This window comes from Callithrix jacchus, chromosome 22 (assembly GCF_049354715.1).
Source record: "Callithrix jacchus isolate 240 chromosome 22, calJac240_pri, whole genome shotgun sequence".
Classification (NCBI taxonomy): domain Eukaryota; kingdom Metazoa; phylum Chordata; class Mammalia; order Primates; family Cebidae; genus Callithrix; species Callithrix jacchus.
In genome coordinates this window covers 46,141,525-46,156,073 of record NC_133523.1, presented here as the reverse complement: position 1 = coordinate 46,156,073, position 14,549 = coordinate 46,141,525, and the positions used below count along the sequence as shown (strand labels likewise).

Here is a 14,549-nt window from a genome sequence, read left to right as displayed (position 1 = left end):
TCTACGTATATAATGTAATAACTTAAAACTTGTTTAAGTTATACAGATGAAATTGACAATTTTAAAATTCCTATCTGTAAGACAGGTACATTCTATAAATCTTGGCATCAGAGGTTAGCTTCCACAGGAATCCCTATTCAGCCAGAGGCAGTGACATATTCAGTTGTGAGTCACTGTCTTCACTTTTCCCAGGGTGGGGTGGGGTAAGAAGTGGGGCCGTGAAATGGGAAAAAAACAGTTTCTGTTATTACATTATACTTTTAATTAATTAATTTTTTGTGACAGGGTCTGGCTCTGTTGCACAGGCTGGAGTGCAGTGGTGTGATCTCCTCTAAATGTAGCCTTGACCCCTGGGCTCAAGCAATCCTCATACTTCAGCCTCTCAAGTAGCTGAAACCTCACGCATGAGCCACCAAGCCCAGCTAGTTTTTGTGGGGTTTTTTGTTTTTTTTTTTTTTTTGGAAATGGGGTTTCACTCTGTGTCCCAGGCTAGTCTCAAAATCCTGGGCTCAAAGGATTCTCCTGCCTTGGCCTTTCTGGGATTATGGAAATGCACCACTGTGCCTGCCCTACACAGTAATTTTCTTTTTTGAGATGGAATTTAGCTCTTGTTGTCCAGGCTGGAGTGTAATGGCCCAATCTTGGCTCTCCGAAACCTCCACGATCCGGGTTCAAGCGATTCTCCTGCCTCATCCTCCCCAGTAGGTGGGATTACAGGCATGTGCCACTACTGTCCGACCTACCCTCTGCGGGAAGACTGAGCTCGTTCGGAAAAAACCGGACCGCAGGCTAGAGGAAATTCCTTAAGTTCAGGCTTTATTGAGAGGAAAGAGCCTCCGGGCAGGCCAGCTGGGACGAAAAGGAAAAATGGCCGCGCCGCTCAGAGGGGCAGGGTTGTTTTATAGGGGGCTGAAGGGCTGGGGGGTGGGGAAGCCAAAAGCCGAGGTGGTGGGCAACTGTTGGTCAGTTTGAACTGCTGGGCGGGAAGCTGGGCGGCGGGAGGGCTAGGGCCGGTATGTAAAGTGAGAGATAAGGGAGCCTCTTTGTGGGGGAGGGAAAGAGAGAGAGATTTTGCGGTAGGGGCAGAGTTTTCCAAACATTCCCGACTCCTTAAAGAAAAGAAAAAGAGGGGGTCAGGGGCGTCGGTTGTCTCTCTAGCTACTTCCTGCTGACAAGGGTCGATGGGGGTTCTGAAGAGGTCTCTTTTCTTAACAAGCCTGGATGTTCGGGGAGAGGTCTGTTTCTTGCACTCGTTCAGGGTAGGGTTGGAGCAGCATCTGGTGGATGGTGACTCGAGTCAGTTCTTGAAAGCGCCGCTATAGGAACTGTAGAAAGCAAGGAGCAATAAGTAAGATTAGGCAAACAGCTACTAGGGGCCCAAGCAATGGGGACAAGAGGGTATACATAGAGGAAGACCACCACGCCGTGGCTTCAGCCGAGAACTTCTGACTCTGCAGGTTAGTTTTGAGTTTCTGGAGGCTCTCGATTCGGGTTTCTACTAGGCCGGATTCATTGATGTAGTAACAGCACTCTTCTTGTAGGAAGATACAGGTCCCTCCTCGTTCAGCAGTGAGCAGGTCCAGGGCTCTTCGGTTCTGCAAGGCAACTTGGGCAACTGAGGTGATCTGTCATTGGAGTGATGCTAAAGACTCAGTAGAGTCATTAATAGCCGCTTGGAGTTGTGAGGTCAGTCGGGCTATGGCCAGGTGAGAGTGGACTAGTGCCCCTCCTCCTAATCCTGCTGCAAGTGCTGAACCAGCAAGGGAGACTCCAACGGCAATGGGTAGGAAGGCAGCTCGTCGGGTGCGGCGATGGGGAGTTTGCAGCATCTGGAATTCGGCTGGGGAATATATAGTGAGTCGAGGGACTAGGGTTACCGGGAGGACTTTCTGTGTATTTTCAGATGGCTGGGTGGGTTGGGGAAGAGAAGCGTTGGCGTGTTCTCGGAGAAGGCTGCGAAGGAGAGTAAAGTAGGGGAGGTAGCTGTCTAGAGGAGTAGTCTCTGGCGGTGGGGGAGTTGAAAGTAGGAAGGGGCAACCATACAGCAGCTCAAATGGGCTAAGCTGTGATGGGCCCCGGGGGCCTGCTCTTACCCTGGTGAGGGTGATAGGAATTAAGGTTACCCAGGATTGGCGGAGCTCAAGCATGAGCTTAGTCAGATGCTCCTTTATTAGGCCATTGGCCCGTTCCACCTTACCAGAGGACTGAGGATGGTAGGCAGCATGTAGCTTCTACTGAATTCCTAGAGAGGTAGAAACGGCATTAGTGACTTTGGAGATAAAGGCTGGGCCGTTGTCTGACTGTATGGTAGCTGGGAGTCCAAAGCGTGGGATGATGTCTTGAATGAGATGAGTGGCTACTGTCCCGGCAGACTCAGAGGCTGTGGGGTAAGCTTCAATCCAGCCTGAAAAAGTGTCAACAATGGTTAGCAGATACCGGTACTGTTTGTGCTTTGGCATATGGGTGAAATCAATTTGCCAGTCTTGGCCAGGTAGGAACCTGCGTAGCTGATGAAGCTGGCGCCGGGGATGACAGGAACCCTGGGAATTAGTTTTCATGCAGACAGTACATGAGGACTGGACTTCCTGTATGGTACTGAGGAGGCGGTGGGGGTGAAAAAGTGGGTGGAGGAACTGGTATAAGGCTTTAGGCCCAATGTGGAGTGAATTATGGATGTCTTGGATTATCTGGTACCTTTGCTTTTCAGGGAGGATGAGGAGGTTATGCTTGAAGGCCCAGTCATCCTTGAACTGTACCCCGGGGGTAGACTGGAGGGTCTGGAGTTCTGAGGCAGAGTATTGAGGGCTAGGAGAAAAAGGCTGTGTGGGCTGGCGGTGGGGAAGGTTATGACGGCCTTCAGCTTTGAAAGGATGTCTCACCCCAGAAGGGGAACTGGGCAGGTGGGGATTACTAAAAAGGAGTGGGTGAAGGGAGTGGAGTTATATGAGCACATGAGTGGTGGGGTTTGATAGGGGATACTCGGGGTCCCATCGATTCCCATGACTAAGACCTGGGAAGGGGTGAGATGGCCAGAATAAGAAGGAAGTGCGGAGTAGGTAGCCCCCATGTCTTGTGACCCTAGGCTCGGCGAGGGTAACCGGAGTCGGAAAGCCAGGGCCCCGCTAGTCATCTAGCAGCCCTAGTAGACTGGGGAACGGAGCTCCCTCGGAGGTCGGCTCCTGGCAAGCAGGCTCCTCCCTACTGAGGGTGACTGCCGGCTGCGTAACGCCAGTGTGTCTGTTTTGAGGAACCGGCACCCTGGGGAAGCTGGGACAGTCTGACTTCCAGTGTCCCGGGAGCCGACAGATAGGGCAAGGCTTAGTTGGTGGCCATGGTTGTGGACAGGCTCGGGACCAGTGTCCTTCCTTTCCACATTTGAAACATGCCGCTGGAGGGGCATGGGTTTCGGCCTTGGGCTTCTGGTTCCCTGCCGGCCTTAGAGCCGCCACTAGGGCTTGGGTCTGGAGGGCAGCCTTCTGCTTCATGCGAGTTTGGCGGGCAGCCTCAGCCGCATCTTCCCTGGCATTGAATACTTTAAAGGCCATTTTTACCAGGTCTTGGATGGGAGTCTCTGGCCCCTCTTCTGCTTTCTTTAGTTTCTTTCTTATGTCGGGTGCTGACTGGGAGATAAAATGGGAGGCTAGATCTAGTCGAGTGTACCGGACTAGGGCTTCTTATGTTTGAGTGAGGTATTGGAATTCTTTAATATAGGTGGACGGGTTGGCTGAGAAGGATCCTAAACGTTTCTCAATTTGGGACAGGTCTTGGAGTGAGAAAGGAACATGGACCCTGATTAAACCTTCTGCGCCTGCTACTTCTCAGAGTGGGGCCAGGATAGCTGGCTGGTGGGAGCGGGTGTGGGCCGCCACCGGAGAGGCAAGAGGAAGTGCAGCCTCTGAGGGAGGGGGCTCGGAGGGAGTAGAGGGAGAGCGAGGCATGGCCTCTGAGGTAGGAGGTGCAGAGGGAGTGGGGGAAGGGCGTGCCGTTGATGGCGAGTGGTTGCTGAGATTGGCAGGAGAGGACAGATGTTCAGGCAGATCCTCCGGTGAGGAGTAGGGAGGGGGAGAGGTAGTGGAGGAAGATTTACGGGGGGTTCGAGATAAGAGGATTTGGTAGGTGGAGCAGGAAGAACATAGGTTGGGGTGGGTACGGAGGTCCCAAAAAGCCTGGACTTAAGGAATTTCATTGTCCTTGCCCACGCGGCGACAAAAATCGTCGAGATCTCGGAGGGTGTTGAAATCAAAAGTGCCAGTCGGGGGCCAATGTGACTGGTTACTGAGTTTGTATTGGGGCCAAGCCACCTGGGACAGGAAAATAAGCTTTTTCTTTCTGAGGGTTTGGGAATATCCCAATTTGGTAAAATTTCGCAGCAAGCACCCGAGGGGGGTGCTCAGAGGTATTTTGGACTCCGAATTTCCCATGGCAGGCGCAGCTACAGACTCTCCGGCGCGGATGGGCAGATGCAACGAAAAGGCGTCCCCGTTCATTGCAAATTCCCCGGAGTACAATTAAGTACGGAAAGGGAAGCGGTCAGAGGGGCGTCCCCCGTCTGGCGGCTGTCCCTCAGAAGGCTCCTGGAGCGGGAATGGAAGACTACCTTGGCTCGGCCGAGACTAGGCAAGGAGTCCGTGCGGAACGCCGGAGAGGGAGCAACTGCACCGTGCCGTAGGAAGAGGAGACGGGAAGCGGGGGAAGGCAAAGCAAGAAAAACTTGGCTTACCTTAATCGGAACGTGGAGGTGGCAGGGCCAGTGTTGGGTAGGTCGGGGAGGGGGGCCGTGGCCGGGCCAACGGCCCCAGCTCCCGTCCCGGGTTTCCGGCACCATTTGTCCGACCTACCCTCTGCGGGAAGACTGAGCTCGTTCGGAAAAAACCGGACCGCTGGCTAGAGGAAATTCCTTAAGTTCAGGCTTTATTGAGAGGAAAGAGCCTCCGGGCAGGCCAGCCGGGACGAAAAGGAAAAATGGCCGCGCCGCTCAGAGGGGCAGGGTTGTTTTATAGGGGGCTGAAGGGCTGGGGGGTGGGGAAGCCAAAAGCCGAGGTGGTGGGCAACTGTTGGTCAGTTTGAACCGCTGGGCGGGAAGCTGGGCGGCGGGAGGGCTAGGGCCGGTATGTAAAGTGAGAGATAAGGGAGCCTCTTTGTGGGGGAGGGAAAGAGAGAGAGATTTTGCGGTAGGGGCAGAGTTTTCCAAACAACTACGTCCGGCTTGGTTTGTATTCTTAATAGAGATGGGGTTTCACCATGTTGGTCAGGCTGGTCTCCATCTCCTGACCTCAGGTGATCCGCCCACCTCAGCCTCCCAAAGTGTTGGGATTATAGGCGTGAGCCACCGTGCCTGGCCCACTGCCCCACTTTCCACCACACCCTAGAAAAAGAAAAAAGGGTGACTCACAACTGAGTAAGTCACTGTCCCCTGGCTGAATAGGGATTCCAAGGGATTCTATAGGGACCTCAGGTGATTTACCCGGCCTGACCTCACGACATACTGGGATTACCGGCGTGAGCCACCACCCCTGCTTTATAGTGAAGAGGGAAAAAGACTGGACAATTAATAAAATAATATAATATGGGATTAAAATAATTGAAAATAACTTTCGCTAACTGCTTGTGAAAGTTCCCCACCCCACAGCACACGTTAAAGGCAAATATTAACTGCCTCTGTCCCTTTCTGCAGAACGTTAACCTAACCTATCCTCCACATTCCTTAGGGAGTTTTGTAAGTTCCTGTTTTTCTTAAGCAACAGCTGCAAGGCCACCACACAGATAAAGGAAGTAGCAAACATGTCTTTTAAAATATAGGACATGTCAGGCCGAGCGCGGTGGCTCATGCCTGTAATCCCAGCATTTGGGGAGGCCAAGGCGGGTGGATCATGAGGGTAAGAGATTGATACCATCCTGACCAACATGGTGAAACCCTGTCTCTACTAAAAATGCAAATATAAGCCGGGTGTGGTCGTGGCTGAGGCAGGAGAATCACTCCGAGTTCAGGAGACAGGTTGCAGTGCTCTGAGATTGCACCACTGCACTCAGCCTGGCCAACAGAGCAAGACTCCATTTAAAAAACAACAAGGGCCGGGCGCGGTGGCTCAAGCCTGTAATCCCAGCACTTTGGGAGGCCCAGGAGGGTGGATCATGAGGTGGGTGGATCACGAGGTCAAAGGATCAAGACCATCCTGGTCAACAAGGTGAAACCCCGTCTCTACTAAAAATACAAAAAATTAGCTGGGCATGGTGGCGCGTGCCTGTAGTCCCAGCTACTCAGGAGGCTGAGGCAGGAGAATTGCCTGAACCCATGAGGCGGAGGTTGCGGTGAGCCGAGATCGAGCCATTGCACTCCAGCCTGGGTAACAAGAGCGAAACTCCGTCTCAAAGATTTCGAAAAAAAGACGACGATGCCGGGCGCAGTGGCTCAAGCCTGTAATCCCAGCACTTTGGGAGGCCGAGGCGGGTGAATCACGAGGTCAAGAGATCGAGACCATGCTGGTCTACGTGGTGAAACACCATCTCTACTAAAAACACAAAAAATTAGCTGGGCATGGTGGCGCGCGCCTGTAATCCCAGCTACTCAGGAGGCTGAGGCAGGAGAATTGCCTGAACCCAGGAGGCGGAGGTTGCGGTGAGCCGAGATCGCATCATTGCGCTCCAGTCTGGGTAACAGGAGCGAAACTCTGTCTCAAAAACAAAAAAAAAGAACGAGAAAGGGAGCTCTGTTTGAGGGGGTGTTACTTAGTCGCCCAGGCTAACCTGGACCCCCAGGCTCAGCGATCCTCCTGCCGCTGATTCCTGAGTAGCTGCGACACTCAGGCTTCGGCCCCTACTCCCGCATTCCGGCTGTGTTTAAGAAGCGGGTGGTGACCTCACTCCTCCCTGGCCTGAGCACTCCGATCCGCACCCCGGCCGAAGGGAAGTCTCTGAAGCTGAGCACAGGGTGGACTCTCCCTCCCAAATGAATGGAGAATGGAAAGGGAGAGGATTTCTATTCTGTTCTGTGGGCCGTCAGCATGAAATCCTACGTTCCACCCAGGCAGGGCTTTGCACTTCACATTCTAGTTTGTATGCTCGTTCCAAAAATTTCAGGACTTTTGAAACATGCCTCCCGGCCAGTCTCGCCTCCAAAACCCGAAAAATAGAGGTGCCGGGAGCGAGGCTGAAAGACTCACAGGTCCCGCCCCGCCCCGCTCTCTGCCGGTTCTGAAGGGCAAGGTGCCTCCGCCTTGCGCCCCGCCCCTACCTCGCACCTGCCCCGCCCACCTCCCCTCGGGTCCCGCCCACCTCCCCTCGGGTCCCGCCCAAGCCTGGCTTCCGTCCCGCGCGCAGATTTGCGCAAACTCAGAAGCGGATCGCTCGGAGGGAAGGTCCCACCTCAGCGCGTGAGTTTCGCTCTGCCTCGTATTAAGTCAGCGTGTCCCAGGTCCCCGACGCTTTTGTACCTGGGACGTGGGGTCCCCACAGACCTGGAAATTCTCGCCCGACTTTCTTCAGCCAGAGCAAATTGAGACGTCCCCGTGGGAGTCTGGGAGTCGCTTCCTTTTGGGTTTGAAGTCTCGGTGATGCTGGTCTCGTCCCCAGTCTTTCCGCTGTAGAGCAGTGCACACACTTCCTATCGCGCAGTTTTCCTGCTCTAAAGCTTTTTCTGACCCCTCCCGCCCCTCGCTTTTTAAAGTCTTCACTCTCGCACGCTAAGTGCATCCCACCCTCGCCTTCTTCGGCCCCTGCAGCGCGGCGCCACGGCCCCAGTCCCGGGAGGCCATGTACTCTGCCTGGACCTGGGATCTCCAAACCTCACCGTTGTGTTAAGGCGCTGTTACCCACCCCCACCTCCCTCCTACTCCAAACCCTCCTGTGACTGTGTGGGCCAAAGAGATCAGGAGACAGAGAACAAGAGCAGTACAAAACCTGAGGCAGAGAAAAGAATGACAAAGACCCGTAAGAGATGACGGAGTAGAGGATAAGTGAGGGACTTGTCAAGAGACAGCAAAAGTTAAAAAAAAAAATAAAGATAGCAGAAGCAAAAAAGCAACTGGAGGCCGGTCGCGGTGGCTCATGCCTGTTATTCAAGCACTTTGGAGGCCAAGGCGGGCGGATCGCCTGAGGTCGGGAGTTCAAGACCAGCCTGACCAACATGGTGAAACCCCGTCTTTAAAAAAAAATTTTTTTTTAAGCAACTGGAGAAATGTAGAGAAAAGCTAGATGTACAGAGAGATGAAGGACCGCAAGGTAGGGATGGGGCAGCAAAGAGGGAGGCTCAGGAGAGTGAGGGAGAGGAGGAGGGATTTGGAGCTGGGGCAGAGCAGAGCAGAGTGGTGCTGGTGGCAAGGAGAATGTAAGGTCTTTTAGGCTGACCGACGGTCCCCTGGATGCCATGTTAACCTCTGTGACCTGTATGGACACTCCAGATGAGTTCTTGGAAAATCTGTAGTAACTGGAAGGCCATGAAAAGGGGAAGAAATGATCAACTCCTGTGGTGCCTACTTTGAGACATTCTGTTTTTCTTTATTCCCACCCCAATTGATAAGGAATTGGACTTTGTAACTGACCTTGATCAGCCTCCTGACTCCAGACCTAAGACCCCCTCCCAGCTTGCAAAAAAACAGCCTAATCTGTAACTTCTGTAACTCTCCACTGCTTACCCCAAACCTGTAAAACCAAGTCCTATCCCACCACCCTCTGCTGACTCTCTTCACACAGCCTGCCCACACCTGGGTGAATAAGCATGTGTGAGCCATGTTGCTCACACAAAGCCTGTTTGGAGGGTGTGTACATTCAGAGCATGAGTTTTAATGGGGAACAAAGAGAGCCTGGGGATCTGGGGTGCCAGAGAGTGGGGACAGGGTGGTGTAACAGGGAAGAGAATTTAACTGGGGGAGCAGAGATGGGAGAAGAGGTGGAAATACATGGAGATTGAGGAGGTTTGCAAGATTGGGGAGAAGAAACAATGAGAGGTTAAATAAATGAAAATGGAGCAGAAGAGGTGGAATAGAAGGAAAGAGAAGGAGTATAGGGATGAAGGGGATAAACAGCAGGAGAGGAGAGGGGTAGAAAATGAGCAGAATCCCAGGGAAAAAGAAGAAAAGAGCTAGAGAGAGAAGGGGAGAATGAGAGAGATGTACAGAATTAGGGAGGGAAGCACAGTAAGGAAGAAAGAGGGGCTGGGCGCAGTGGCTCCCGCCTGTAATCCCCGCACTTCAGGAGACTGAGGCAAGGGGATGCTTCAGTCCAGGAGTTTGAGACCAGCCTGGGCAACATAGTGGGACAATTATCTCTGCCAAAAAAAATTCACTGGGAGCGATGGTGCACAGCTGTAATCCCAGCCACTCTGGAGACAGAGGCAGAGGATCACTTGAGCCCAGGAAGTCCATATGCTGCAGTGAGCAGAGATCATTCTACTGCACTCAGCGTGGTCAACAGAGCAAGACTCTGTCTCAAAAGATAGAAAAGGCAGGGTGCTTTGGGTTCAGTGTGTGAGTTCACTGGGTGTGATTAGTTGTAATATGTTGACTCCTGTGTCTATAATCTAATAACTTAAAACTTATTTAAATTATACAGATGAGATTGAGAATTATAAAATTCCTATCTGTAAGACATGCATATTCTATGAATCTTGGCATCAGAGGCTAGCTTCCACTTGGAATCCGTATTCAGCCAGAGGACAGTGACTTATTCAGTTGTGAATCACTCTCTTTTCTTTTCCCAGAGTTGGGTAGGAAGTAGGGCAGTGAAATGGGAAAAAAAATTACTTTCTGTGGCTGGGCACGGTGGCTCATGCCTGTAATCCCAACACTTTGGGAGGCCGAGGCAGGTGGATCACGAGGTCAAGAGATCAAGACCATCCTGGTCAACATGGTGAAAACCTGTCTCTACTAAAAATACAAAAAATTAGCTGGGCGTGGTGGCGCATGCCTGTAATCCCAGCTACTCAGGAAGCTGAGGCAGGAGAATTGCCTGAACCCATGAGGCGGAGGTTGTGGTGAGCCGAGATGGTGCCATTGCACTCCAGCCTGGGTAACAAGAGCGAAACTCCATCTGAAAAAAAAAAATTACTTTGTTATTACATAACAATTTTAATTAATTAATATCCTGAGACAGGGTCTGGCTTTGTCACCCAGGGTGGAGTGCAGTGGCATGGTCTCTAACTGAAGCCTCGACCTCCTGGGTTTAACTGATCCTCACACCTCAGCTTCCTGAGTAGCTGGAACCACAGGCGTGAACCATCAAGTCTGACTAGTTTTTTTTTGTTTTTGTTTTTTGTAGAAATGGGGTTTTACTACGTTGTTAGGCTGGTCTCAAAATCCTGGGCCCAAATGATCCTCCTGCCTTGGCCTCCCATGGCACTGGGATGATAGGAATGAGCCACTGTGCTTCACCTACAGAGTACCTTTTAAAAATTATTACTGGCCGGGCGCGGTGGCTCACGCCTATAATCCCAGCCCTTTGGGAGGCCAAGGCGGGTGGATCACGAGGTCAAGAGATCGAGGCCATCCTGGTCAACAAGGTGAAACCCCGTCTCTACTAAAAATACAAAAATTAGCTGGGCATGGTGGTGCGTGTCTGTAGTCCCAGCTACTTGGGAGGCTGAGACAGGAGAATCGCTTGAACCCAGGAAGCGGAGGTTGCGGTGAGCCAAAATCGTGCTATTGCACTCCAGTCTGGGTAACAACAGCGAAACTCCGTCTCAGAAAAAAATATATATTATTATTCAGGAGGCTAAGGCAGGAGAATTACCTGAACCCAGGAGGCAGAGGTTGTGGTTAGCCGAGATCGCGCCATTGCACTCCAGCCTGGGTAACAAGAGTGAAACTCCGTCTCAAAAAAATATATATATATATATTATTATTATTATTATTATTATTTATAGAGCTAGGGTTGGTCTTGAACTCCTGATCTCAGGCAATCCACCCACATCAGCCTCCCAAAGTGCTAGGATTACAGACTTGAGCCACCTCACCTGGCCTTTTTTTTGTTTTTTGTTTTTTTTTCTTTTTTGAGACATAGTTTCACTCTTATTTTCCAGACTGGAGTGCAATGGGGTGATCTTGACTCACCAAAACCTCTGCCTCCTGGGTTCAAGAAATTCTCTTGCCTCAGCCTCTTGAGTACCTGGAATTATAGGCATGTGCCATCACACTCCACTAATGTTGTATTTTTATTAGAGAAGGGGTTTCTCCATGTTATCAGGCTGGTCTCAAACTCTGGACCTCTGGTGATCTGCCTGCCTCTGCCTCCCAAAGTGTTGAGATTACAGGCACGAGCCACTGTACCTGGCCTTAACTTTATTTGATTTTTTTTTTTTTTTTTTACAATTCTTGATTTGTTCTCCACATTGTCTGTAGATTTTTTTAAAAAGTGGTAACAGGAACACTGGTAACCACAATGTACAGCTTATTTGGTGAGCCAGGCACGGTGGCCCACCCTGTAATCCCAGCACTTTGGGAGATGGAGGTGGGCAGATCACAAGGTCAGGAAATTGAGACCGGCCTTGCCAATATGATGAAACCTTGTCTCTACTAAAAATACAAAAAAAAAAAAAAAAAATTAGCTGAACATGGTGACATACACCTGTAATCCCAGCTACTCAGGAGGCTGAGGCAGGAGAATTGATTGAACCTGGGAGGCAGAGGTTGCGGTGAGCTGAGATCCTGCCACTGGACTCCAGCTTGAATGACAGAGCAAGACTCCATCTCATTTAAAAAAGAAAAAAAAAAAAAAGGAGAGTTTATTGGGTGAATCTTTATCCTCATTACATTTTCTGGCCAACCGCACACAAATATGGTATGGAGATTCCTTATTCCTTTGGCTAGACAGCTTTGCTGAGCCTAATATCAATGCATAGACCTGGAGTTTCCATCTTTTTCATGCCAAATTTCTGAATCTCTTTGAGCGCCTGACCTCCTTCCTCATTCTGAGCCCTGCTTCTCCCCAGTTCCAACCCCTGGAGAATGTGCTCTTTCTGGAGGCAATCTTGTTATCCCATTTTCTCCTTCTTGATACTGGAAGGCAGGACTAAAATGTGAGATGTCCAGGTTTTTGTAATCCCAGCACTTTGGGAGGCCAAGGCTGGTGGATAACCTGAGGTAAGGAGTTTGAGACCATCCTGGCCAACATGGTTAAACCTGGCCTCTACTAAAAATACAAAAATTAGCTGGATATGATGGCACATGCCTGTAATCCCAGCTTCTCAGGAGGCTGAGGCATGAGAATTGCTTGAACCTGGGAGGTGGAGGTTGCAGTGAGCTGAGATCGTGCCACTGTACTTTCCCCTGGGTGATAGAGGGAGACTCTGCCTCAGCCACACACACGCACACACACACGCACGCACACACACAGTAAAAAAAGAACAAAGTGGCGAAAGTAGGGATTTACTGAAGCAGGAGAGCACCCCACAAGGTGGGAGTAGGCTCCAGGGCGAGCATCTCCAGGGCCCCATTTACAAAGTTTTGTGGGTTTAAATTATTCCCTTTTTGTTTGTTTGTTTCCTTGTTTGTTTTTGAGATGGAGTCTCACTCTGTCACCCAGGCTGGACTGCAATGGCATGGTCTTGGCTCACTGCAGCCTCCATCTCTCAAGTTCAAGTGGTACTCCTGCCTCAGCCTTCCAAATAGCTAGTACTACAGGTGCCACCACCACGCCCGGCTAATTTTTGTATTTATAGTAGAGACAGGGTTTCACTATGTTGGCCAGACTGGTCTCCAACTCCTTCCCTCGTGACCCGCCCATTCAGCCTCCTTTCTTTCTTGCTTTCTTTGCTTTCTTGTCTCACTCTTGTCACCCAGGCTGGAGTGCAGTGGTGCAATCTTGGCTCACTGCAATCTCTGCCCCGTGGGCTCAGGTGATTCTCCCACCTCAGCCTTTTAAGTAGCTGTTACTGGAAGGCAGGACTGAAATGTGAGTTGTCAGTGCTCGCTTCGGCAGCACATATACTAAAATTGGAATGATACAGAGAAGATGAGCATGGCCCCTGCACAAGGATGACAATATTTTTAAAATAAATAAAAATAAATGTGAGATGTCCAGGTTTTTGGCTGTTGAACATAGAATTGAATAAGAAAAAGAAAAAGGACCACAGACACAGATGTGCACCAGGCCTGGCTACGTTTTTGTGTTGTTGGTGGAGACAGGGTTTTGTTATGATGCCCAGGCTGGTCTCGAACTCCTGTGATCCACGGGCCTTGGCCTTGGCTCAAGTGATCTACGGGCCTTGGCCTCCCACAGCGCTGGGATGACAGGCATGGGTCAGTGCACCCAGCCTCTGCCTGGGCTTTGGTGCGGGCTGGGTCTGTGCCCTGAAGGGGAGCTCATTCCAGCCCAGCTTCCCACTTCTGCAGTGTGAGGGTTGGGCTTCTCCAGGAGGTGAGTAGGTTCTGAAGAAAGGATTCAAAAATTCACTTAGTTTTCTTGTAGGAGTTTATCAGCCCTGGTGCAGTGGGCAGACAAGGGGACTATATTTCCTCAGGGTGAGGTCTCCTTAATATGTGTCCTTGTGTTACAGGAAGGGGGTATGTTGATTCTGAGCAACAAACATATTTATAACATTCAGGATTGTTTTTTTTTTTTTTTTTTTTTTTTTAGGAGACAGGGTTTCACCATGGTCTCGATCTCTTGACCTCATGATTCACCCACCCTGGCCTCCCAAAGTGCTGGGATTACAGGTGTGAGCCACCGCACCCAGCCTCAGGATTGACTTCTAAAGACTCTTGATACAGAAGAAACCCGGAAGAGGAAGAGGAAAGCAAAGGAGTCAGGGATGACTCTTCCTCAGGTGAGATGATCTCGGTGGATTGTTCTGTCTCCTTCCTTTCAGGTGGGCCTTGGAGTTGGGAATCTTCTCTGAGTCTGAAGCGTCCTGCCTGACAGGTTTGCTGGCACTGACCCATGGCTTCCCTCAGTCCCTCTCATGTCAACTAGATTCTATCTCTGGTGACCCAGTGACAGGAGCATGGGAAGAGGCTGCACTGGGCATGGTCCTGGGAAGGGCTCACCCCAGACATGGATGGAGACAGGGTGTGGGCTCCGTGGTGTCAGGGCTGCTGGGCAGCAGGGATTGTTCAGGGGCCACATCTGATGCACCATCAGCTCTCTGTAGACCAGGAGCAGAGCAGCTGCCCATGGACACTACATATTAATGTGCACAAAGTACGTGGGAAATTCTAGGAAAGGAGATCAATGAGGGGAAGTCTTTTCTGCCTGATTTAGTGCTACATGTTGAGGTAATTGAGTGAGTTTCTGTGTTTATGATTCCAAAAATCTTACTGATTAGAAATGGGAAGTTCATACACAGACATGAATGATACAAGGTGTTTTATTCCATTAGTTTAACTATGTGAAACCAACCTAAATAATAGCAGGAGATTCATTAAAACATTTTTTTTTTAGATAAGGTTTCACCACCTTAGCCAGGATGGTCTTGAACTCCTGACCTCGTGATCCACCTGCCTCAGCCTCCGAAAGTGTTGGGATTACAGGTGTGAGCCACTGCACCAGGCCTCATTAAACCATTCTTAGCACAATAAGCTGATGGAGACTATGGTGTTATGGTGGAGAGGCTTGTGAAA

At 50.7% G+C, this 14,549-nt stretch overlaps 1 protein-coding gene, 1 long non-coding RNA gene and 1 other non-coding gene across 5 annotated transcripts in view; 2 read left to right on the top strand and 1 right to left on the bottom strand.

Annotated features, from left to right (window-relative positions):
• Positions 1–14,549, top strand: part of LOC103790060 (uncharacterized) — a 56,109-nt gene that overhangs the window by 7,595 nt on the left and 33,965 nt on the right. For 2 of the 3 annotated variants that reach the window (XM_078361179.1, XM_078361177.1), the window contains exon 2: positions 13,567–13,756. In XM_078361179.1, the coding sequence (XP_078217305.1) occupies positions 13,742–13,756 (15 nt within the window). In that variant the 5' untranslated portion in view covers positions 13,567–13,741. Of the gene's footprint in view, positions 1–7,331; positions 7,371–13,566; positions 13,757–14,549 lie in introns of those variants that run through there. The other variant, XM_078361178.1, reaches the window with a different exon arrangement.
• On the bottom strand, positions 800–4,973 carry LOC144580890 (uncharacterized). Its single transcript, XR_013531194.1, has 2 exons — positions 4,721–4,973; positions 800–2,404 (listed from the first exon to the last, which is right to left on the bottom strand). It is a non-coding gene; the product is annotated as an uncharacterized LOC144580890 (long non-coding RNA).
• On the top strand, positions 12,894–13,000 carry LOC118150331 (U6 spliceosomal RNA). Its single transcript, XR_004738444.1, has one exon. It is a non-coding gene; the product is annotated as a U6 spliceosomal RNA (small nuclear RNA).